Source organism: Aphelocoma coerulescens, chromosome 1A (assembly GCF_041296385.1).
Source record: "Aphelocoma coerulescens isolate FSJ_1873_10779 chromosome 1A, UR_Acoe_1.0, whole genome shotgun sequence".
In the NCBI taxonomy this organism is placed as follows: Eukaryota; Metazoa; Chordata; class Aves; order Passeriformes; family Corvidae; genus Aphelocoma; species Aphelocoma coerulescens.
The window spans coordinates 44,430,729-44,454,605 of record NC_091014.1 but is presented as its reverse complement, the minus strand read 5'-3'; the positions used below and the strand labels follow the sequence as shown (position 1 = coordinate 44,454,605).

Here is a 23,877-nt window from a genome sequence, read left to right as displayed (position 1 = left end):
AAGGTCTGTTTAAAGACCACTCTGTATAACACAAACGTGTGTGCCAACTTAGGAATCTAGAAAGTCTTACCAAAATAAGAAACAACTGAAGAAAAAAAAAAAAAAAGACAAGAGGCCAAGCTACCTAAAGTGGCTTAATACAAAACCAGTCTGACATTTTAAACGCAGCTGTCCTGTATGAATTTGTAAGCCACAAAATCGAGGTATCATGGGCCAGACCTCCCGCTAGTCGAGCGTTCCACCTACGTCTGCGGCGCTCCGCAGGCTCCAACACCCGCACCCGCCGCTGAGAACAGAGCCCTCCGCAACCACTAAGCCGCCGTGTCCCGACCACCGGGCAAAGTCGGAGGGTTTAATTTCCCCCTCTTTTCCTCCCGCCGAGCCGGGGCCCGCGGGGGCGCTGCGGCTTTAAGGGCGATCCGCGCACCGGGCCCGCGCTGTGGCCCCGCCCCGCCCGCGCACCGCGGCCGCGCATGGGCGGATGGGGAGCCGCGTCTTGGCGCGGCGGATGAATCCGGCGCTCGGCCGCCCGCGCCTGGAGCGCGGGGCTCTGACGGGCCGCTCCTCCCCGCTCCGCCCATGGCCTCCCCGCTGGTAAGGGCTCGGCCCCGGCAGCCAGGGCGGCGGGCGGGTGAGCTGCGGCCGGCGGGCATCGCCCGATGCCGAGGGCTCCCCGGCCGCGGCCGCCGCCCCCCGCTGGTGGAAGCGCTCCGAACGCCGGGACCGGCGGCTCCCGCCGCGCGCGGGGCGTTAGCGGCCCCTGAGGGGCGGGGGAGGGTGAGCGGGGCCGCCCCCGCCCGCAGCCTGACGGTGCGCACCCTCTCTCCAGGAGGACCCCGTCCTGATCCGGTCCTTCCGCGGCCACACGGCGGCGGTGACGGGCGTCGCCTTCAGCGCGGACACGGCGGGGCTGGGTGAGTGCGGGGCCGGGCGCCGTTTGCTCTCCGGGCGGGGCGGCCCCCTCCCTCCTCCCTCTTTCCTTCCCTGGAGCCGCCGGGCGGTTCCGGGTGCAGGTCCGGGCGCGGAGGCGGGGCGGGCTCCCGCGCCTTCGGGCTGACTGAGGAGTCTCTGCCCCTTCCTTAAGCGACAACTTTTTGAGCAAACCACAAGGCGGGAGGAGGGGTTTGTCCCGCGGAGAGAGAGGAGGAGGAGGAGGAAGTAAGTGAGGGGAGCGCCGAGGCCGGAGGGGTGGGGGGCTGCTCCGTGCCTCCGCTGCCGCCCCGCTGCCCCGCGGTCCCCCTGGAATCCACCGGGCCCGCCACGGAGGGCTGGCTGCAAACTCTGCCGGCGGCCCGAGCCCGAGGCTGGGAGTGCCTGCAGCTCCCTCCGCCCCGGGGGCGCGGGGAGAGCCGGCTGGAGTTCACGGAGCCCCTCTCTGCTAGGAGCTGCTTTTAACTACCCACGATGAGGATCCGTCTGGCGAGAAGATGGACGTGGGTCCGCAAAAGCTGCGTGTTCCTCGGCTTTTTGATGGTCGCTTACTTTGTGGTCGAGCTGTCGGTTTCTTCCTTCGGTGCCTCCCTCGCCGGCGAGAGCATCACTAAAGGGAAATGGGAGAGGCGCTTTTCTGACGGAGCAGAAAAAGCTGTAGATTTGGCTCGTCCAGTTTATGACAAACCCCCGCCTGATCCTTATGCCCCAGGAGAATGGGGTAAACCCTCTCGCCCACAGCTGAGTCCTGAGGAAAAGAAACAGGAAGAAGAGCTGATTGAGAAGTATGCAATAAATATTTATTTAAGTGATAGAATTTCTCTCCATCGGCACATCGAAGATAATCGACTGAGTGGTTGTAAAACTAAATCTTACAACTACAGAAGACTGCCCACGACATCTGTTATAATTGCTTTCTACAATGAAGCCTGGTCAACACTGCTAAGGACGATACATAGTGTTCTTGAAACATCACCTTCAGTGCTTCTGAAAGAAATTATACTGGTGGATGACCTGAGTGATAAAGTGTATTTGAAGGCTGAACTCGAAAAATACATAAGCAGTCTGAAAAGAGTTCGTTTGATAAGAACCAACAAACGAGAAGGATTAGTTCGTGCACGCTTGATTGGTGCTACTTTTGCTACCGGTGATGTTCTCACATTCCTAGATTGTCACTGTGAGTGTGTTTCTGGCTGGCTGGAACCGCTGCTCGAGAGGATTGCTGAGAATGAGACTGTTATTGTTTGTCCCGTCATTGACACCATTGACTGGAAAACATTTGAATACTACATGCAAACGGCAGAGCCCATGATTGGAGGGTTTGACTGGCGGCTGACATTTCAGTGGCACTCAGTGCCTAAACACGAACGTCTCAGGCGCAAATCTGAAACCGACCCAATTAGATCCCCAACTATGGCTGGTGGCTTGTTTGCTGTCAGCAAGAAGTATTTTGAGTACCTGGGAACCTATGATACAGGAATGGATGTTTGGGGAGGGGAGAACTTAGAATTATCATTTAGGGTTTGGCAGTGTGGGGGCATGTTGGAAATTCATCCGTGCTCCCACGTGGGCCATGTGTTTCCAAAGCGTGCGCCCTATGCTAGACCAAATTTCCTTCAGAACACCGCACGTGCTGCTGAGGTGTGGATGGATGAGTTCAAAGATCACTTTTACAACAGAAATCCTTCAGCAAGGAAAGAAAACTATGGAGATATTTCTGAAAGAAAGATACTTAGAGAGCGTTTGAAATGCAAGAGTTTTCAGTGGTATTTAAAAAATGTATTTGCTGAGTTACATGTACCAGAAGATCGTCCTGGCTGGCACGGTGCTATCCGCAGCACAGGAGTACCTTCAGAGTGCCTCGACTATGTCTTGCAAGAACATAATCCTACCGGGTCTCACCTTTCTCTCTTTGGCTGTCATGGTCAGGGAGGCAACCAATTTTTTGAATATACGTCAAATCAGGAGATTAGATTTAACTCTGTAACTGAGCTATGTGCTGAAGTCCCTGAGCAGGAAGACTTCATAGGTATGAGGAGCTGCCCGAAAGATGGATCTCCTATCCCAGAAATTATTATCTGGCACTTCAAAGAAGATGGGACTATTTATCATCCTCATTCGGGGAAGTGCCTTACTGCTTATCGTACGACTGAGGGGCATGCTGATGTGCAAATGAGAACTTGCAATGCTGGAGATAAAAATCAGATTTGGAAATTTGAGAAATAATCACTGCTGGTAGTATGAATCGAATGGACTGTGTGTGATCTTCAAGCTTTTTACACGTGTGAGCAGATAGCAATGTTTGATTGAATACCTTGGAATGTTTACAGATGTGTCTGTAGTGGTGTAGAAACTGTCTACTGTGATGAACTGTATGGAAAGCAAAAGTAAATAGTGGGGTTTGGTTTCTAAAACATGGATTAGAACATCTAATGCCTTTTATTTTTGTAAAATTTTGATCTATTATTACTTTGTTCTGTCTTGATTATGATAAAACAAAGGCTTCTGAGTGGAATGAGGAGGGATTTTTTCATCTTAAAATTATGCAATAATCCTACAAGACAATGTTACGTGTAAACAAAGAATTTTTACTTACAGAAGTTAAGGTTCTTGCAGTGGTATTAGCTGACCCATGTTGCAGATACATTATAAAATATGTATCTAAAACCCTAAGTAATGCTACAGTAGCATGTGATTGAATGGACATTGATGTGGGAAGCTGAATCTAAGCCTTGTAATAGTCTGCATTTTTCTGGGAATGTACATGCTGTTAAGAGTACTATATTATATAGAAGAACAGGAGGTTTATTTAACTAGAAGGACTTTGGCACTGCTTTGCAGTGTTGTACTAGTGTAAAAATCTTACCCCATGGGGGGTTAGTCAGGAGCTCTCATGCATTTAGAGGAGAGTGTGGTAGCGGTGGAACCAAGGACATGCTGGTGATATCACAAATGGAAGAAATAGGGATGGCTACAAGTAAGAATTCTGTTTAAAGGTAATTGAGAAGGAAAGGAACCGCAAAATTGCATTAGTTACTGCTGTTTCTTAGCTGTATATTTAATGTATACATTGCCTCTGTGTAAGCTTTTCCATGTTCAGCTGCACATCCTAGGGACACAAAAGTTATGTAATCTAGACCATGTTTGGGTTTTTTTTTGTTTGTTTCTTGTGGGTTTTCTTCATTTGGTCTGTCATCAGGGTAGAGGAAGATAACACAGAGGAACATTTGGGCTGTTTTATTTTGCTTTTTGTGTTTTAGCAACAGCTGGCATGGGTCAGCCCTAGGTAGAGTTTTGAAATAATACAGCATAAGCTGCCTCTTTCTAGTCAAAACAGTACCACGGGAGACCTTGGGGTAAGGCTGGGAAGCTGAAGCTCCTGACATGAGGGGAGTTGAAAAGGCAAAGGACAGCTTGGAGGAAACCAAGATTTGTTGGTAAGGTGGTTCACAGAATTACTTATTTAGACTGTTTTCTCTTTTCTGTTATGCTGAAGTCTGAAGAATACTGATTCTTGAATCATGTCACTAATCTGTTTTGATTGTGATTATAGATGGTAGATGTGATAGATATATTGTGTACTTGAAAAAAAATCTTGTGTTAGTGTTTGTATTTTAGCTTCATATGATTTAAGTTGAACACTTTTTCTTAATGTTTTGGGCATTCCAGCTTTTTTGATTACTTTCACTGAAGTGATAAATGTTCTTCAGTAGCCACAGTGTAGTAAGTCTTGACATGGGGCTGGTAGGTAGAAACTTAAGCTAGCGAGCAATAGGAATCTGGATACTTGAGGAATGTAGTAGATGTTCATTTGCTACAGGTGTTAGTAGGTAGAAGGGCTAAAAAGGGACATGTGAGACCTGATGTAGTTGAAGTTATGCCAAAAATAAAGTAAGAGTAAGTTAAAACATATTCCTAAGTCTTAGTGGCTTGAAAGTTTTGAGAGGTTTGGGTGGAAGCAGGCTAAGATAGAAGATGAACAGAAGAAGAAAATTTGGAGCTTGGAATGCAGCATTGAATCACGCGAAAAATGCTTGCCACTGTGTGGCATGGGTTCTTTTAAGTCTTTAATTTATTTTTAGGTAGTTACTTGCAATTTGATTTTTTCCCCTTTTTTATCTTCTTTTTTTCCCCTAAGTAGTTTTTTGTTGTTTTTGGTTTTTTGTTTGTTTAAAAAAAAAAAGGGAACTTTTTACTATGTAAGGGAAACATTAATGAAAAATTCCATTCCACTTTGCAGCAGGAATTCTTTTGTGGACCTTCAAGTTATGAACCATTTATCAAATTTTAAAGGGCAACCAGTCATTATGTACTGGGGCAATAAATTATATAAAGTATGTGCTTTTGTGAAAAGCTTGCTGTAGGCTGTTACATTCAATGGAAATGACAGGAAAAAGGCCTAGGTTCTCCTATATGGCAGATCATAAATGGTATGTGCAATGCATGTTTCTAAAGATGAAATTAATTGAATGGTGTGAATATAGACTATGCAACTTTTATACAGTTAATTTTTTAGCACTTGGCAAAAACTGCTTTTCATATAAAGAAATACCTTCAAGTTAAACCTGACATTAAAGTGTTCCTTATCTATGTAAGCAATAATTATAAGTGAATCTGCCTCTTAGTTTGAAAAGTTATTCTCTCTGTATGTATCTGAACCCTTCCTTCTCCCCATGACCTCCCTTTCTATTTTTGGAATTATTTATAAACAAACTGGGGAGAACAAAAAAAACCAAATAACCTATCCCTAAAAAAAAAATTTAAAAATATTCCCAATGGGAATAAAAAACATGGAGGGGACTAGAGAAAGAGAGAGAAAGAAAGAAGGAAAAAGCAAACAAACAACACCTTGCCATTTCAATACTCCTATCCAATTATTTTTTGGTATGTACAGATTTCTGAAAAATCTGAAACTGAATGATTTTCTATTCTGTTAGACTTTGAAGATTTGATGAACACTTGTATATATTTTAAACTACTGATTCTAAGTGACTTAAAAGAAATTGAATGTAAACTTAACACTGAATAAATGTGGAGGGCTTTGGGATTTCTTTTGAAAAAATAAAATCCAGAAAATTAAATGTTGGCTAGTGTGCTGACTCTTCTCAGTTCTTTTCCTCTTGTGTACATGCATAGAGAATGCAACAAAAACTGCCATGAACTTGAACTTATGGGAGTTATTAAAAGTTCTTCATATTTTATCCATTGTGCTTAGAATTCCAGATTGGCTTTCTTGACAGAGGTTCAATTAATAATTATTTTTCTCCAAGTAGGAAATCTTGCAATTCATTGCAAAATGTGTTTGTATTGTGACATTGCACCTTATCATTGAGAGCTGCAGGGTTCCTGTGAAGTCTTTTTGGTGGGTTTGTTTTGGGGGTTTGTTGACAGTGGTAGGGTTTGAATATTCACACACCCATCATGTGCACTGTATTCCATCTGCCCTGTAATTCTTGCACTGAGTGATTAATTATATTGGGGATGCTTCAGTATTTTGAGAGATGTACATCATGCTGTTAAAGCCTGTCTCTGTCTCTTCTAAACTTTGCACAACTTTCTTAGTCACCACTTTGTTATTGTGGGAAATGAGAGCAAAATGGTAATTCCGTATTATAGCGACTTGTGTTCATATATTTGTGTGTGTATATATAAAAATGTGTACCATCAATAATCAAAATTCATAAATGGAACTTTGTTTCATTGCAAATACCACAAAATCTTTTTCATGGCGTATGTGAAGCTCAGGTATCTGTTTACACACCACTTCGCTGTAGATCTCTCAACTTGGCCTTTGCATAAAACCAAGTCTTTATTCTTTGGTGTTCAGTCCTGTAATGACTCATCAGCAGAGAAGCAAATTACCCAGTGATGTACCTGCTATATGTAGGTGTGTACAGAAGCATTGATGTTTAAAAAAAAAAGGCACTCAGGTTATAAACTGGAGTAAGTTGTGTATTGGAGTCAGCTCTCTGAATTTTCAGCTTTCTACATTTTTAGTTATATTTTTCAGTTGATCAAATGTTCTCATAGCAAGGACAAATTGTCTTTTCACCTCTAAACATGGTTCTGGTTATGCCATGTATACTCTGAGGAGCAACAGGCCTGTTTGTGCTATGGCACATCCTTTTTTGTTTCTGATCCAATACTTCAGCGTTGGAGATCTGTTGTGAACTATTTACTGGTGATCTGGTAATTGAAAGTCCAACTGTAGTGTGCTGGTATACTTAGTAAGTGCTGTCAGAATGCATCATCTGTGTCTGGTCTGCATTCCTGTGGAATCTCATGTGTAGTCCACCCTGGAAGGTTCTTGCTTCCCTCTTTTTGAATGGAGAGACCTTGAGGGGATAAAAATGCATAAAGGATTAAGAAGTAATCCTTGAAAGTACTGGGCTAGAGTAAACCGAAGAAGCAGCATTGTTATAAAGTAGGCAAAAGCCCTTAGAATGGAATAAAAAGAAATAGTGAAGTTTACTTGATAATAATACATTGTCATGAACAAAGCTGTTTTTAAGATTAGTATTTCTGGCAACACAGTTACCCTATGGCTTCTTGTATTTTCTGCTTGTGTTTTGCTGAGGTAAAGCAGTTACTATTACAGTAAAGTGCTTGGGTGCTAGCCTAATGCACCAAAATTGTTTTCAGCTTGCTTGAAGAGGGAATAGCTTGGCTTAACTGAGCCTCATTAATGGTAAAGGATAAGGGCCAAAGCTCAATATAGATGCAAAATTTAGGCTTAGAGTTTCTTTTTCTGTTTGCCTCTCCCATGCTGTTCAAACATAGTTACATCAGCCTGTGTGCCTTAGGAAAATATTTCTACAACAGGTCTGTCGGTTACTCACCCTTTCCTGTGCAAATTTTGAACTTCTTCCCTCCATCACCCCTAGGGTGGTGTTGTCTGGGCTGGAACTGCGGCATTGGAGATGGAAATAGACTTTGTGTGTCGAGGTAATGGGCTGGTGGCTTCAAGAGAGAAACGTACGTAAGGATGGAGAGAGGATGCTGTGGAGCATAGGCAGCAGGGAGTCCAGAGGGAAAACAAGGAAGATGGTCATGGATGTCCCACAGAACAGAGAACTTCAGGTCACTGCTTGTGTCTCATTTACCTTGGGATAGCCTATCTATGAGAGAGCAAGCTACAAGAAACCAGGCTTTGAATGTATTGTGCTGTCATCTTTCAAAGAATATTTCCCTCAGTTTTTCGAACTGAAAGCAAAGGCAGCTTGGTAATGCACAGCCTTCTTGCAGTTCTTAAGATACCACAGGTAGTTCGTCAATGATTTGTTTTAGAAACCATAAATCTTGTCTGTTTCACATTTCCAGCCTGATGCCTTCAAATTATATTTTAGCTTATGTTTCACTTTTTCCTTTTAGTTTTATTCCACTGTAAGTCACATTTTTCAGAATCAAAGGGAAAAAAGAATTCTTTCAAGTACAATTAGAGCCTGCTGTAAAACCGGGTTTTGAAAAGTTGGAGGGAAAATATCCTGTATTTCTTTGTCGAATATAGACCTATTAATATGGGCATAGAAATACTCTGGTCTCACATCTTTTAGCAGAAGCTAGTCTTTTGGGAATAAAAATAATATCTTTGTATTAAATTAATTAAGGGAATTTAATAGTTAATATTTAGTATTCTAATATGCTAATATTTTGTTTGAGGCTTGCCTTGATGTGATAATAAGGAAACTCAGTTTCTTTGTGCTATGTTGAGGCTTGAAAGAGACTGGGAAGAGAAAAGCCATTCTCTTCATGTACTCTTCCAACTTCCAGGAGGCCCCTGTTCTTCCTCTCCCTTCTTTTCTCTACTAGGGTTAGGAATTTGACAACTGAGAGATGGGAGTGTGAATACCTCGTTTTATTTATGTCTACATACTAGCATTTAGCAGAGATGAAGATGATAGGGGACGTAGGAATATCACATGTACCAGTTTAATTCAACTGCTTATTGTCTTTGCTTCTTATAGGTCCCTGAAAATGATCAAGCTCTGTTAAAAGAGCCTTTTTGAGTGTAGATAGTGTAGTTCATCTGTAAAGTGACTGCAAAAAACTCACCCTCCAACATGCTCTTTCTATTTTCAGACTGACAACTTTATGTTCTCTTTTGTACTAGACAAATGTTAGTATTATAAAGTCAGTACTTAAATAGGATTACAGAATTATCTTATGTCGATATCTTCACTCAAATGTAGATATCTGAAGTGTTAGAAATCATGTCTTGAGTTTGAGTTGGCTTGTTTTTTCAGAGTTAAACACTTGATGCTTGAAACAAATTCCATCTCAGAGATCAAAATGAGATTACTGAAGAATTTGTCTATTGTTCATAGGATTTGGTAAAACTGAATCTGGATTCATACTTAACTGATGTGCCTGGTGTTCGGCTTTGAAATTTTTGCTCTATGTCTTCAGTTGGCTTAGTATGTGGGAGAGCTACCTGTTAAGAATTATCCTTTACTCCTCCCAGTCTTGTGATATCCCTCCAAAAGCCTGGTGTTGGCATTACTTGCTACCAGGCTTCTGCTCAGGCCGAGTATCCATTAAAACCTAGTAACTCCTCCCTCCCCATAATACTCATTAAGTTCTCTGTGAATCCAAATCAGTAGTCATTAGCTCTGACTTTCATAAGAACAGTGAGCAGACTCCTAATATCTTTTACTTCTTGCCAGCTACCTGCTCTGTGGATAGGTTTCTTATGTTGTGGAAGCTGAAGAATCAGTGCAGAGCTTACAGATTTGCAGGCCACGCGGAAGCGGTGACCAGTGTAGAGTTCTCACCAGATGGGCAAGTGCTGGCTTCAGCTTCTCAAGATCACACGGTCAGGCTATGGATTCCTTGCATGTGAGTATAACTGGCCAATGCTGGATACGTGTTTTGTAATTGTGCAATGTGAATATTGGAGGCTTTACTCAAATTTCTTTTTCCTTCCTACATGCCTGGGCTTTGACAGAAACAGAGATTGGGGAGCACAAGCAACACAGTTCTTTGCTGTATTACTTTGTTCTTTTCTGAATATTCTGTAGTTTCAAAAGAAAAACAGAACAAATCAGAGGTCAATTTCATGTGTGTACAACTATGCTTCGTAATATTTCTCTGGCTTATATTTTAGTAAGTACTGCATGGCTGCACTTCATTTGGGGGAGACAAGTGATGATGCAAACAAAAAATAGTTTTTTGGGAAAAAAAATTTTTAATCGACTTGCCTTATTAGACTGTTCTTGAGTAGTAGCGATTATAGTTATTCAAAGTGATCTTAGACTGATATTACTTGAACTTTCAAGCATTCTATAGATTACTATTTTAAAAAAATAAGTTCTCTTTCAAATACTGGTGCTAATGGGCCTAAAGGCCAATGCTGCTACTTAATTGCACTATTCTCTAAAGCTGGTCATGTTAAACACAACTTGAGAAGTGTTATTCTAATAATATTTAAGTAAGTAAAAAAAGTAATGGTAAGATTACGATTTGGCCTCTATTATGCTGCTTTTTCGTCTGGGTAAGATTCTAAATATGCTAACATTGAGTTTTATGGATTTAAACTCTTTGCGTCTAATATAATTGTGATTTATGACTTGATATTTGAGGTTTTGTTTCATTTTCTTTACCCCCCTTAGTCACGGAGAATCATCAGTACTGAAAGGTCATACAGCATCTGTTCGGAGTGTGAGCTTTTCCCATGATGGCTACTCTATAGTTTCAGCATCCAATGACAAGTCAATAAAAATATGGAGTGTTTGCTATCAGCGCCTTTTGTTTACCCTGTTCAAACACACTCGCTGGGTTCGCTGTGCCAAGTAAGTGTTTTTATTCTCTTGGTAAAGTAGAATTCTTAACAAAGGGAATTTTTATATCTCAGGGTAGAACTAAGAGAGAAAAGCCTGTGAATGACAAATTATGATCTCTCAGCAATAATTAAATTTTATTAAATGAATCTTACACACACAAGTTTTGTATATATCTCCTAGCTGAAGTATGAAAGCTTGCTTTGTGGTAATATGTGTACATATTGAATCAGTTGCTGTGTGTTCATTCTGTTACATTAAAGGACAAATGGCTTCTTCTGTATTTATTTTCAGTCAGTATCCTGTCTTTCCTCAGTTTTGTTTGGTTATTTTTTTGTATTAACTTATTTCCTAGCATTTTTCCAGAGGTATCATGCGTTGTAGGGGTTTTCTCAACTGTTCTTGGAATAGTGGTGGCATAAAAGAATGGTTATGAATCCAGATGAGTTAAGCTTACACAATTGGAAAAGGTAAAATAAGTGGCCTTTGGACTGCAAGTTAGGATTCATGCTCTTTAAAGACAGGACAGCTCTTCAAAGACAAGAAAAGATTGTTTGCCAATTTTTTTTTTTTTTTAGTTTTTCCTTTCCTCCACATTAATGGAAAATCTGCAGCTAAGAGAGGCCTGATATAAACCTCTTGAGAAAGAAATTTCACGCTGGTGAAGTGCAGAGCCCTACAAAGTTTCAAAGTATCTAATTGTTGAAAAGAAAAAGTTCTAGGAAATCCCATGTGAAAGTTCTTAAACAGTTTTCTAATGTTGTGCAGTTGCTCAAGAAGTGAAATACTAATGCTCAAGGAAGCTATGGACAAGTCATTTTTCTTGTTTAAAAACCTAGTCTGCTAGTCTAGGAATAATTGTGAGTGCTTTGCCCACTATTTGTAAGTCTAGAGAGAACTCAGAGAACATAAATATAGGTTAAGATTGAGCACAAGATTCTACTGTGTCCTCTGTCTTTTTACCTACAGTTTTCTGTAATACCTGTCATCCTTAGGTTGCTGATACCTTCCCTCCCAACTCCCTCTCTTTCTCTTGCTTGATTTTTAATTTTAGTGTATTGTGAAATGAGGCAGAGTGGAATAGGGGGAGAAGCTTTTCTTTTCAATTTTATTACTCCTTGAGAAATACTAGAAGTTCAAATGTCCTTTAAATGTTATACATCCTTATTTCAAACAGGCTCTCTTGGTTCTGGTGTTTTGCTACTTATGTCTCTAATGCTAATCTAGGCAGTATCAGTTTTTTGGTAATGTATACACTTGTGTGTTCCAGATTTTCGCCTGATGGAAGAATAATAGTATCTTGTGGTGAGGACAACTCCGTTAACATCTGGGATACAAGAAGTAAAACTTGTGTTAATAGCTTCTCAGATTATGAAGGGTAAGTTTTACTAGAAAAAAAGGAGAAATGTAATAGAGTAATTTTATTTACATTAATTTAATGTTCTGTGGTATTAACACCTATTGTGTTAAATCTGAAAACATCAAAATTCTACCACCCATGTCAAGTAAAATAATTCGTATAATGTTTTTCTAAAGAGGTTAACTGTCTGCACTTATCCAGATGTTTTCCAGCAATCAAGAGATAATCCAAACAGAAGTGAGATTATTCTTAGATTTTGGAATGTTTCCATGTTTTTCCTCAATTTTGATAATACTATTTCATATTGAATGCTTCAGCAAGAAGAAAGCTTCAAGGCTTTTCCACTTGTTGATTAAAACAATGTTTTGTTACCTTCAGTGGTCTGCCTTATTTAAGTTTAAAAAACATTTGCTTTTATTTATATGCAGTTTTCTTAAATGTCTTGGATTCAGAGTTTTAGTTAACAAGTCAGTGGAGTATTTATTTTGCATATGTGCTTTGCTGATTTCATGGCTGCCTTCATCCTTTTTTGAGTCCCAAATGTTGTTATAGCTAGAGACTTGGTTCTTAGACAAAATTATTTTACTTGTTGCTTACAAACTCTTTGTAGCACTATCTTCTAGGAACTTTGTACTCTAGCACAAACTATGAAGGTTTGACTTGGATCAATTATACTGTATTTTCAACAAAAGTGAGGTTATGATTTATCATGCACATCTTGTTTTCTTATGCTTATTTCAGTTACTTGAAATGCCTTATTTGAGTTTCCATACATGCGGATTCCACACAAGTTTGTGGCAGCTCAGTGTTAGTATTGTGGGCTTTACATATATACACACACCTAAATATTTCTGTGGAAACATATTATAAATCAGTTTTCATTAATTATATTTAGATATGCAAATTTTGTGGCTTTCAACCGAAGTGGAACATGTATAGCTTCTGCAGGTTCCAATCACACAGTGAAACTATGGGATATTCGAACGAACAAGCTACTGCAGCATTTCAGAGGTAAAAAAAATGTAGTTTGTTTTATTTTCTTTATAATGGGACTCTTTACAATTAAATGTGATTTATTAAGAGTATGTTATTTCATTCCTTACTGGGGAAAGTGGACAAACAAGTCATATTGACATGTTTTAAGTATCTTTTTGTAGTCTAGCAACCCTAAAAATCCAATCTGAATCCTTTTTATTTCTCTGCTTCTCTTAAGTTTTAGAACAGAACTAAGCAAATACTTTGGAGAGTCTTTTATGCCCCAGAACTTTGGTTGTTTTTCCCTTAAATGAAGTAGTTCTTTGGGAAGTAGAAAAGAGCAAAGAAATAAAGTGCACATTTCCTCTTAGTAGATATCTACAGTCTTTGAATATTGTCTTCTGTAAATTAGTTCACAGAGCAGGGGTTAATTGTATATCATTCCATCCTTCTGATAACTACCTCATCACTGCTTCTTCTGACGGTACCCTTAAGATTCTGGACCTCTTAGGAGAAAGACTTATTTACACTCTTCATGGACACCAGGTATACACAATAATCCTCTTTAAATGGAGATCTTATTAGGTTGTTATCTTTACAAAGGGAAAGTAACATGTATGCCATTGTCTTTTATCTTGCAACTTGCAGATAAAATTTAGTGGACAGCAAGGTGGTGTATTAATGCACCTTGTCACAAGTGGTTAAGGAAATTCATCAGTTTTACCTGTAACCATGCTTTTTAGCTGTCAATGTTACATGCTTGATGTTAAGTAATAGCTCATGTTCTGAATTCATTAATAATTCACTTGATTTTCCAGATCATGTTATTTGGCACTTTAGTGTTTTTGTCTATTGAAAAGCAGTGTCTTCTAAGGAGGGGGAAGCTTACAGAAGATAACTTTTGTGAAACATGGCAGACATTTCCTCTTTTTGCTGTTAATGCCAAACAAACCCTATTTTTGATAATAAATCATTCAAACATATTGCCTTGAGTAATGTAATATATATTTTGTAATCTTTCATTGTAGAACTAAGTATAAAATCTAAGGATAATACCCCTATTTTCCTAGTATAGATTGTTGTAATTGTAATGCAGCATTATATGAAAATGTGCAGTATTAACTCTTCAATCAAGTTTTGCTGAAATTCCACTGTAGTAAAATTGTTACTTATTTTATTAAAATTGAAAAATCTATTATATTTGGTAATGGCATCAGTGTTTTTCTCTTTGCACTAAAATGCCCTGCTTACAGTAATAGCCTAACTTTACTGTATGCTATTTTTTTTTCCAGGGACCTGTACTTTGTGTGGCTTTTTCAAAAGGTGGTGAAAAATTTGCTTCAGGTGGAGCAGATGCTCAGGTTTGTGGTATTATCTCTTTAAATTAAATGTCTTAGTGTTTGTTACAGTGGATGGGAGTTAAATATAGTATGTCACTGTAACATGCTAATTACTCACATGCTCACATGCATTCTGTCTACTAGCGTGTTATATAGACTTTCCATTGGATGCTACGATGAGGAGACCACAATACTAGCCACTTCTATTTTACATATTAAAATAAAGGAATGATTTTTAACTTAAAATATTTAAAGTGTTGCAATTCAGTGTCAATGAAGTTGTTGTGTTGCAATTGAAATTAAGGTTCAGCTGCTTTGTTAGGTTTTCACTTCTTTTAAAGTCCTTACTCTGTAACTGTAGAAATTAAGGTGTATTACTGGGAAAATGATGGCTGGAATTGGGAAAAAAACTTTTGTGTTGCCTTTACTAATTTACTTTGGTGAAATAGTAAAGTACTGGATTTTATAAACGGAAGAATCATTTGAACATTAAAAAAAAGGTTTAACAGTAATTCTTATAATTAATCTCCATCTACTGTAATAAATCTCATAATTAAGAAAAAATACTATCAAGCTTGGAATCATTTCTTTAAATTTTCTGAAAAGAAAGAACTTTTATAGTGCAAGGTTTAAATTTTCAGTCTGAAATGTTCCTCAATATTAGTTGTCTTTTTCATTGTTTCCTGTTACAAAAAGCTAAAATTAGCTCAATGTGGATATAAAAAGCTGTGGTGTAGAAATTCAGATCTTTTGAGTTTACCATAAGGCATTATATTCTATTTATATTTATATGGTTATATTCTGTTTTGTGGAGTTTGAAATAAATTTCAGCTGGTAGAAGAGATGGTCTTGGGAAATAATAAAAAAAAAAATTACTTTCTATCACAGTGTTAGGTAAGAAGCACTGCCAAGACTGTTATCAAACATCCAATAGTAATTTTACAAGCAGGGAAAAAACCCACAAAAACCAACCAAGAAAGGGGGAACGATATTTATTTCTTGACCCACTAGTATGATCTTTTATTTTCCATACTAAAGTTTTAAATAAGATTTTAAGTTCCGAAATGCAACTTAGGTCCCTAAGTAATTCTGAACTGTTGGCCTTACCTTCCATGACTATTTTATTTTGAGTTTTATGAGTGTTGGTATATTATTCTTGAGAGGAACTGAAGTGTGTATATTAACTAGGTCACACGACACAAGATTAGTCTGAGAAGCTCTGATGGGGGCAAGGACCTACTGAATTAAGCCTAACACAGCCTCCCACTTGAATGCCTGTCTTACTTCAAAGTTCCTTTGAATTTGGGGCCTCCTGAATGACATGTGTGTTCAGCGCAGTCATGTCATTGCCTTTTTCCTGCCCTGATTTAATGTTGTAGAGCTGTTGGGGCATGAGAGCATGGAGAAAGTAGGTAAAATCTATGTCTCGTGTTCCTCAGCAGTTTGATATAGTGGGTTCATGCTGAATACATGAGAGGGAAGATGCAGTTTCATCAGGAAGCACTTTCTTAGTTAAATGTTGAATTTAAAAAGTAGTCATAGCAGGTCTCGTAACTGTTTAAGTTACCTTAAAAATGGGCCTTCCTGTGTTTGTTGAAGTTTTTCTCTTTGCTTTATCAAAGTTTTGGTGGGAGAGGAGTACTTATTTTGCTGCAACTTTTACTTTCCTAAGTTTCAAAATGTGCAGTGCTAACCACTGTTGGATAACTACCAAGGTGTATATCTTCATCTGTAGTAAACATAAGAACTTTATTTTTCAGTGTCCATTTTCTGTTGGTGCATACAGACATGTACTTCTGAAATATCCTGTTTTGCTGACCTGTCCACAACCTTCTTTCAGGTGTGCCAGGAGGATGGTTGTGGGATTTCTTATCAACTCACTGTGATTGTTGATTTACTGTAATTGTAGTGTGTATTTGTAGGAAAAGTTCTGCTGGCAGATCACCCATGTCATGTTTATGGGCAGAGGCTGGCCATAAAAGTATCATCTTCTATCCCTCATGCAGTATCCAAAATATATTGTCTGTTGACAGCATGAGTTGGAGGCAGCTGATACATTCTAAGTTTATGGAAGACTCCTTCTTTCATGCACATATTATTTCAAGACTGTTACATTTTCAAACAAGAGATCCTTCTGTACCTTCCCATCAAAGAAGGAAAACCAGTATCTGCTTCTTGTATTAAGTTTCTGGTTGGTGCAGAACCAGCTGACAGCTTTGTTCAGAAGCGCATTAAATATTTGAAACAAACACTGGCTACTTTTGTTTCTTTCTATTTGCTTCTTTCCTCAAACAAAAAAAAATCTCAGTATGTAGTGTTCTGAAGTTCATGTTCCTCACATTTTTTGCTATATGTGCATGTGGTAATTTATTTCATTAACCTTCTGCCATGGAAAACATAAGACCTTTTATGTGAAAGGAAAATTATACCTATTCGTTTGGAAACTAGTAGCCTGTGCTGTTAATTCAGTTACTATATAGAAGAGACAACTCATTGTGTCTGATGAAGGCCTTGATGTGAAGGGAACTACTTCTTTATGAAATATCCTTTTTTCTAGGCTTGTGCATATTTGCATCTACACTTTTGCATTGCAGTTGAGATACTCAAGGCATATATGCATGTTTCCATTCTGGTTTTACTCTTACTAATTTTTTTTATCCATAATGATGAAGCTGCAGGAACATGGCCCTTCACTTTAGAACAAAATTAAATATATTTATAGCTTGAGCAACTCAAAAGCTCACCTCTTTTGAAAGGTGAGCCTGCCTCCTGCCTATACTGTTGTTTACACTTGGTGCTGAAACACTTCAAAGTACTAAACTAGCAGAAAATTAGCCTGAAAAAAAATGAGGGGAAACTACTAAAAAAATGTGAGTAACTTTATTCTGGACTGAGTGATGGAAGTAGTAGAACCTACACAGCTGAGGAAGGAGAGAAAGTAGGAGCTGCTGTGAATCAACTAATCTATCACCTAGCAGTCCTGCAAGTGGCAGGTTTTAAGGAAGGTTTAGTAGTTTGACTGAGATCTGTGCATCCTCTTTTACTGTTACTAATGTCTGAGTTAGTTTGGGTTCACCTTTATTGGTGCACTGTCTCCCAGTGCATATTCAGGGTCTTTGACTCAAGGGAGTCATGAAAGATGTTGAACCTGAAATGAACTTGTAGCAATGCAACTCTTCAGAAATATATTAAAAATATGATTTAGTGCACTTGAAATTTCTGTGAACAAATCTATGATTTGTGTTGATTAATAATTATTAATATATAAAAAATACTTTTAATGTCCGTCACAAATATTATTGCCTGGACAGGGAAGTAATTTTAAGTCAGATTGTGGTCCCCTCTTTGTTTTCTTTAATTTAGCTAGCAGCTGTAGATAGCAACATCGGACTTTTGGTAACTTCCAAGTGTCTCAAACTTCTCTTCTCTTCTCTTCTCTTCTCTCTTCTCTTCTCTTCTCTTCTCTTCTCTTCTCTTCTCTTCTCTTCTCTTCTCTTCTCTTCTCTTCTCTTCTCTTCTCTTCTCTTCTCTTCTCTTCTCTTCTCCACAGATTGTGTAAACTTAATTAAATTAAATATGCAATTATTTTGTGACAGGAGAGAGCAACATTGTGTGTTATAATTTCATTTCCCGGAATATTCATAAGACTGGGTTGAATACCTTTGGACTACCTCTACATCCTATGACCTTCTGCATTAGTGTGACTGTTGTATATTGTTTCTACCTAGAATATAATTGGACAAAGTTCTGAAAAGAGATTCCTGTTGCTAAAACACTGGAACTGGATGGTGTTTTAGAGTTCTGTGGAACTCTCTCATTTCTCTTATTTCTTCAAATTTTCTTGTTAGACCTGCAAGCCTTTCTAGGGGGCAGGAACTTAACAGTATATGATCCCTTGATCTGGCAGAAAAGTAACTTGGGACAGTTCAGTGGGACAGGAGTTTGCTTTGTTTTATGATTGTAGACGTATTGTAGAGGTTATTTTTTTAATAGATTGAACTACATCTTTTAGATTTGAAGTACAAATACTCTGGGGAAGTGTCTGTGTTGCAGTAGAGATGAGACTAAGGCATCACTGCAGTCTCGTAATGATGATCTACTAGTAATAACAGACTTTACTGAATAGTTATGTTTTGAGCACTGAATAGCCTTCAAGTAGTTACTGAGGTGAGGATTTCTTACAGGTATTACTATGGAAAACCAACTTCGATACTTTGGATTATAAAGAAGTTCTCAAACACAATTTTAGAAGAACACATATTGATGATCCTCCTCATCTGCTTGATATTTACCCAAGGTCACCTCATCTCCATGATGGAAAACTTGAGTCAGTTGAGGTGAGTGCAATAAATTGTCTAATACAGGAAACAAGAAGCTTCTGTGAACACTGTCTGGCATTTATAGTTAGATATGTTTTATGTATACCAGAGAGCTTTTTATTGTTATATATAAGAAAGCAACCATAATTTATGAATCCACACTTAGAGTTACTAGGTAAGCTGGTGCTGGCAGGTTTATGCTGAAATTACTTTCATGCCTCTTGTATGTCTGTACTCTACATCTGATTCAAGCAAAACATAGGTGATAATCTGGTCTCTGAAATAATGCTGCAAGTGTTGCGGAAGGCATCTGAATCTTCAATGAGCTTTAGAATACTAATCAAAAGACTTCATTATAAGCAGTACAAAGTGGTATTATTACTGAAAGTTTAATACTTGGTTGTCACAAGCTGTCCCTCTTTCCAAGACCTTTAGGTATTGTGAGGAGATCTTGATATCTATCTAAAAGTTTAGGAAGACTTTCTAGGCTAGCAGCGTGTTTTATGTCACTATGTAGTCTGATTTCTTGGTATTTCATTCTTGAACTTCTTTACTGTCAAACTATCTATTGGCATCCCTTGAAAGTGTCAGAAATTAGGGAACCAAAGGACAATGTCAAATGTTCTGTGTCAGTATTAAGAAAAATCCTGTATTTGTCAAGTTGTCTGAAAGTTATGCTCAGTAGGTAAACAGTGCTATGTCGTCGATGAGGCCATTGTTTACTCTTTATCTGTGGCGGTTTGTGATAGAGCTGGCTAGCTTCTGCATGGTGATTACCTATATTTTTTTCTCTTTTTTGATATTCTCCAGATTCCTCTAGTGTTGAAGAACTATATCTGAGATAAATCTGGGAACATTCTGATTACTGATATATGCTATCAGAGTACTATAGAAATGCACCACTGCCTGGGTGTGTCCATAGAAAACATAGATACTGCTGCCATGGCATTTGTTTCCTGCTCAGTTTTAAAACATTGACTTTTGTGGATTTTGAGCTTTTTTTTTTGGTGGATGGGTGTGTATGCAATATGAATATATGCAACATGAATATATGTAACATGAGTAGTATAAAAATTGAAAACATTTGCTGGAGGCAGGGAACGCTGATAAAATCCATGAGTAAGACTTCTTTTGTGCCTGGTTCTATTGTAAAGTTGGATGTGCAGCTTTCTAATGCTTAGCATTTTGGTCAGAACAGGATGACTGCATCTATGACAAGGTTAATAAATAAACTTCCCTACTGGAATTTCATACTTGTTATAACATAAATGAATGAACTTGTTTACTAGCCTTCAGTGTAGTTGGTCAGTGCCAGAACAAACGCAATCACAGCATTTGCCAGCAAATTTAAGCCACTCTTGCTGCAGCAACATTTTGCTTCAAGACCATTCAAATTGCAAGTTATAACATGTGCTAAACAAACATGGTAGCTTATAGCTGTAGGGTTCCATTGCTTGCTTTTCAGGTCAACATTTCCAGACCCCTCTGCTGCTTACATGCCCAGCAAAGATGGGAATATACTCTAAAGCAATTTTTCAGCATTTTATTTTTTTCCTGGTCCAGAGCAATGAGAAGCTCTGGAAAAGCATTAATGAGTTCAGGCTAAAGATAAACTAAGGCTAGGAAGCACCTCGTTATCAATACTGAAAGGGCTCATCAAGTAAATCAATAGTTGAATGTCAAGAAATTATTTAATAGTTAGCTTTGACAGATTTCATTTAGCCAAACGTCTACATTTATTCATGGCTGCAGTATTTGTAGCAGCTTATAGGCTCCTGGGTTAGCTGCTCCATAGTAGTGAAAGGGCTCTATGGCTTTCTCACAGCAAAGTTTTGGACTCTTTGTGGTATATTTACTGGCCTGATTTCAGGATTTTAAGAACAGAGTTGCTGTAACCTCTTTCTAAGCCAGAGGCAATAGAGAGAATTCTAGCATTAGGCTGTTCCACTGCAATCCCACCCTCATCTTTCAATGGCTCATCATGTTTCTATATATAAGGGAAAGGAGGAATAGAATTGCAGGCATGTCAGAGGAGCTTTTGGAGGTCATCTATTCTTCTCATCAGTGGTGCATCAGTTCAGCTGTGTCTGGTTAGGGTACCTTGAAGAAGGATGGAGATTCCCCTATCTCTCTGTGTGATCTATTCCACTACAGCACAGTGGTTGTAATATTTTCCTAATATCTCATCTACACCTCAGATAATAAGCAGAACCGCTTCCTTTCTCGTTATTGTCTTCCTTTCTCTTCATATTTCTATGTGAACAGGGTAAGGTGATTGATCTTAACTAAACAGAAGTAACACTATTCTAAGAGACTTGGTAACATGCAAGAGTTACAGGCACACAGAGGAGGCAGTTCAGATATGGGATTTTTAAAAGTGTTAGTGACTGCTGGAGGTTTGCTACAAGCCACTACAATGTCATCTAAATTCTTGAGCTGTGTTGTAATACATTGCCTTCAGTTATGCTTAGCTGGTTTAGTCACCTCTGTAACAGGAATGAAGATGGATTGCCTTAGGATAAAATCAAAGGTGATAGTACACAAAAAGTTCAACAGATGTGCAGGCAGAACTCAACAGGAAAGTAATTATCTCCCTATTTTTTAAAATTCTTAATGTTTCACACCTCTCCTTTTTTTTTTTTTTTTTTTTTTTTTTTTTTTTTACTGCATTTGGTTAGCTATTGCTTCTCTATCCCTGCTTGTCTCAGTATGGCAAAGTCCCTGCAATTCCAGAACTTGATTCTGGGGAAATAGTATACACAGAAATTGAGCTGGCTTAGAACTTATTCATCTGGGATCAGAGGCACAATTGCAGTATTTTCACACATCACCTGTTAGAAATGCTGCTTTGAATAAAGCAGCTTGCATAAGGGCATTAAGAATTGCAGGTGTCACCTGCTGTTTTCCCTTCAGGATAGTGACAGAAAGAGGGAGCTTGACTGTATTTTGCCTTTTCTCATAACTTTTAGTTATTCACTCTTCAAAGCTATACATTTCAGATATCTTAGCTATTTTTTTTCTCTCTACCGACCTATTTTTTGAGACATAATCAACTTTTACAAGAAAATTATTAGTTGTGTCTCCTCCTCAGCCCAGCAGTAGCCTGAATTTTAATGCAGTGTTGAATTTCATGTTCTTGACTTATAAATCTTTACAACTGTTCTTCAACTGCACTGATCAATGTGATTATTGAATATTCCAGTAAGTAGAGATTTAATGCTTGTAATCATTGCAATTTTTCAGACAACTTGGAAATGTAAGTAAATGATTTGTTATCTAAAGACACCTACTTTTTTCTGTTGATCACAGAGGTAATCTTGGGTGATTACCAGCTCAAATACAGGTGTCTAGCAGTATGTCTAAATTTAACTGAGATAAATCCTAGTTGTTGTCACTGTTTGAAATAAGGACCTTGTGGAGTTATTTGAAAACAGTATGTTTAATCAGTTATGCAGTTTTAGTGAAATATAATAAAAAATGCATTCCACTTGATGAGAGCTGTATTTCTGAATTTACCATGTTTGTACACAATTGACCTTTTCATATGCTAGAGACTTCTTTAAAATAAATGGAAGATTAGGAATAAGTTTCTTTCAAAACATAGCTTTGAGGTTTGAGCATATTAAGGTGCACAGAGTTTGTATCTTGTGAACAAATAGCTTCTGTTGATTTAATTTCATCTTAAAATTTTCAGTGTAATTTCAGTTGTAAATATTTTCTTAGATGAAGGAAATTTAGATTACACTAGGTGGCAGTAGAAAAAAGAATATATGGCTTGCTTGGCTTGAGGGCCCCAGTCTAGAGCAAAGAAGAGCATTTAATCAAATGGAAAGCTAATTTTCTCTTGCTATGTTTGGAGAGGCTATTTCACAAGTAGCTACATCACTTTGCTAGGAAATACTTTGTGTGAGTCATTTAAAACGGTCTCTTTTAATTTTATTAACTTAATTTTTCTAATTCATGAAAGATTCTGTACAAACCTTCCCTTCAAATATATTTTGTTGTACTACGGATCAAAATGTTATAATTGTATTATTGTATTAGAAGATGATAATGAAAATACTTATGTATCAGTTTACCAGGTAATTAAAGCAAGGCTTTGAAAGAGTGTTTTTGAAAACCTGTAGTACGTGACAGTACTGCTTACCTTGCTTTTTCATGTTCTGGTTTTTCTGTCTTGTTTCTTAAAGTTAAGTCTTCTCAAAGACTTACCTTTAGGACTTACCATGGTAAGATTATTTTACAGCTAACTACATCACCTTGTCAGGAAATGTCAAGTAATTTGAAACTTTTACATTTAGCTTCATTCCATTATGTCATTCATTTTTAGTGCAATACTAAACACTAATATTTGTATGGAGGACTTAGATACAGCCTTTATATTTTTGTGCATTTCTTTAGACACTTTTTAGATGCTATTTCTGACTACTTGCTTAATAATTTTATATTTAATTTTTTTTAGTATGGCTTATGGCAGTTCCTTCACTCCTAGTCAGTGTTTACAGTTCTCCTCATCCTCCCCTTATCTCCTCTGAAAAAGGAGCTAGCAGAAGTATAGACAGAGGAACTTCCATTATAGCTCCAGGATGTGACACTTCCACAAAAAGAGCACATTTTTTAAACTTAATAATACCATGTATTTATTTACCAACCTGTATCAAGAATTTGACTCATTCTGCAATATCTCTGATGTATATAACAAAGAGATGTTATCTCAAAGATGTTTCAAGAGCTATTAGTAATAATACTACAGTAGTTCCTCCACATTAGAGTATTGATAGGTAGTAGGCACCTACTGTTCCTCTTCTGCAGACTCCTGCGGGTGCATTGTCCTCTCTTCAGTGCCCAAATGATTCATGTCAGAAAATGACTTTAGTCTCACCTGCCCATAGTATGATTGGCACTTGGAAAATGCATTGATTGTGTTTCTTGTAGGGCTGACAATGTCAGAAGCAACTGACCCTGGTTATGCTGGGCACTGAACAAATGTAAGCTCTTTGGGACAGTTGCCTGTTTAATCTCAATAGACAAGATGTATATCGAGGCGAAACAGTAAAATTTGCAGTTCCTCTCTTCCTCAACATAGCAGTGAAGAAGAAAATCTCCTCTGTATTCAGAGGAGATTTTGATTAATTGTTTGCAGGGAAGATGCTAAAGGAGAAGTCCAGTTAAAATGG

General features: G+C 38.3%; 2 protein-coding genes across 6 annotated transcripts in view; both read left to right on the top strand.

The window, feature by feature from the left end:
* Window positions 1-468: 468 nt before the first annotated feature.
* The window catches only part of POC1B (POC1 centriolar protein B), a 50,704-nt gene continuing 27,295 nt past the window's right edge, over window positions 469-23,877 (top strand). For 2 of the 5 annotated variants that reach the window (XM_068999945.1, XM_068999950.1), the window contains exons 1-9: window positions 513-594; window positions 830-914; window positions 9,594-9,765; window positions 10,539-10,718; window positions 11,977-12,084; window positions 12,962-13,077; window positions 13,454-13,587; window positions 14,334-14,402; window positions 18,566-18,718. In XM_068999945.1, coding sequence (XP_068856046.1) covers window positions 580-594; window positions 830-914; window positions 9,594-9,765; window positions 10,539-10,718; window positions 11,977-12,084; window positions 12,962-13,077; window positions 13,454-13,587; window positions 14,334-14,402; window positions 18,566-18,718 — 1,032 coding nt within the window. In that variant the 5' untranslated portion in view covers window positions 513-579. Of the gene's footprint in view, window positions 595-829; window positions 915-1,123; window positions 1,159-9,593; window positions 9,766-10,538; window positions 10,719-11,976; window positions 12,085-12,961; window positions 13,078-13,453; window positions 13,588-14,333; window positions 14,403-18,565; window positions 18,719-19,510; window positions 19,569-23,877 lie in introns of those variants that run through there. The other 3 variants (XM_068999951.1, XM_068999946.1, XM_068999948.1) reach the window with 3 other exon arrangements.
* GALNT4 (polypeptide N-acetylgalactosaminyltransferase 4) lies at window positions 1,383-6,011 on the top strand. The gene has a single exon (XM_068999943.1). The coding sequence runs from the start codon at window positions 1,405-1,407 to the stop codon at window positions 3,154-3,156; it is 1,752 nt and encodes a 583-aa protein (XP_068856044.1). The 5' UTR covers window positions 1,383-1,404; the 3' UTR covers window positions 3,157-6,011.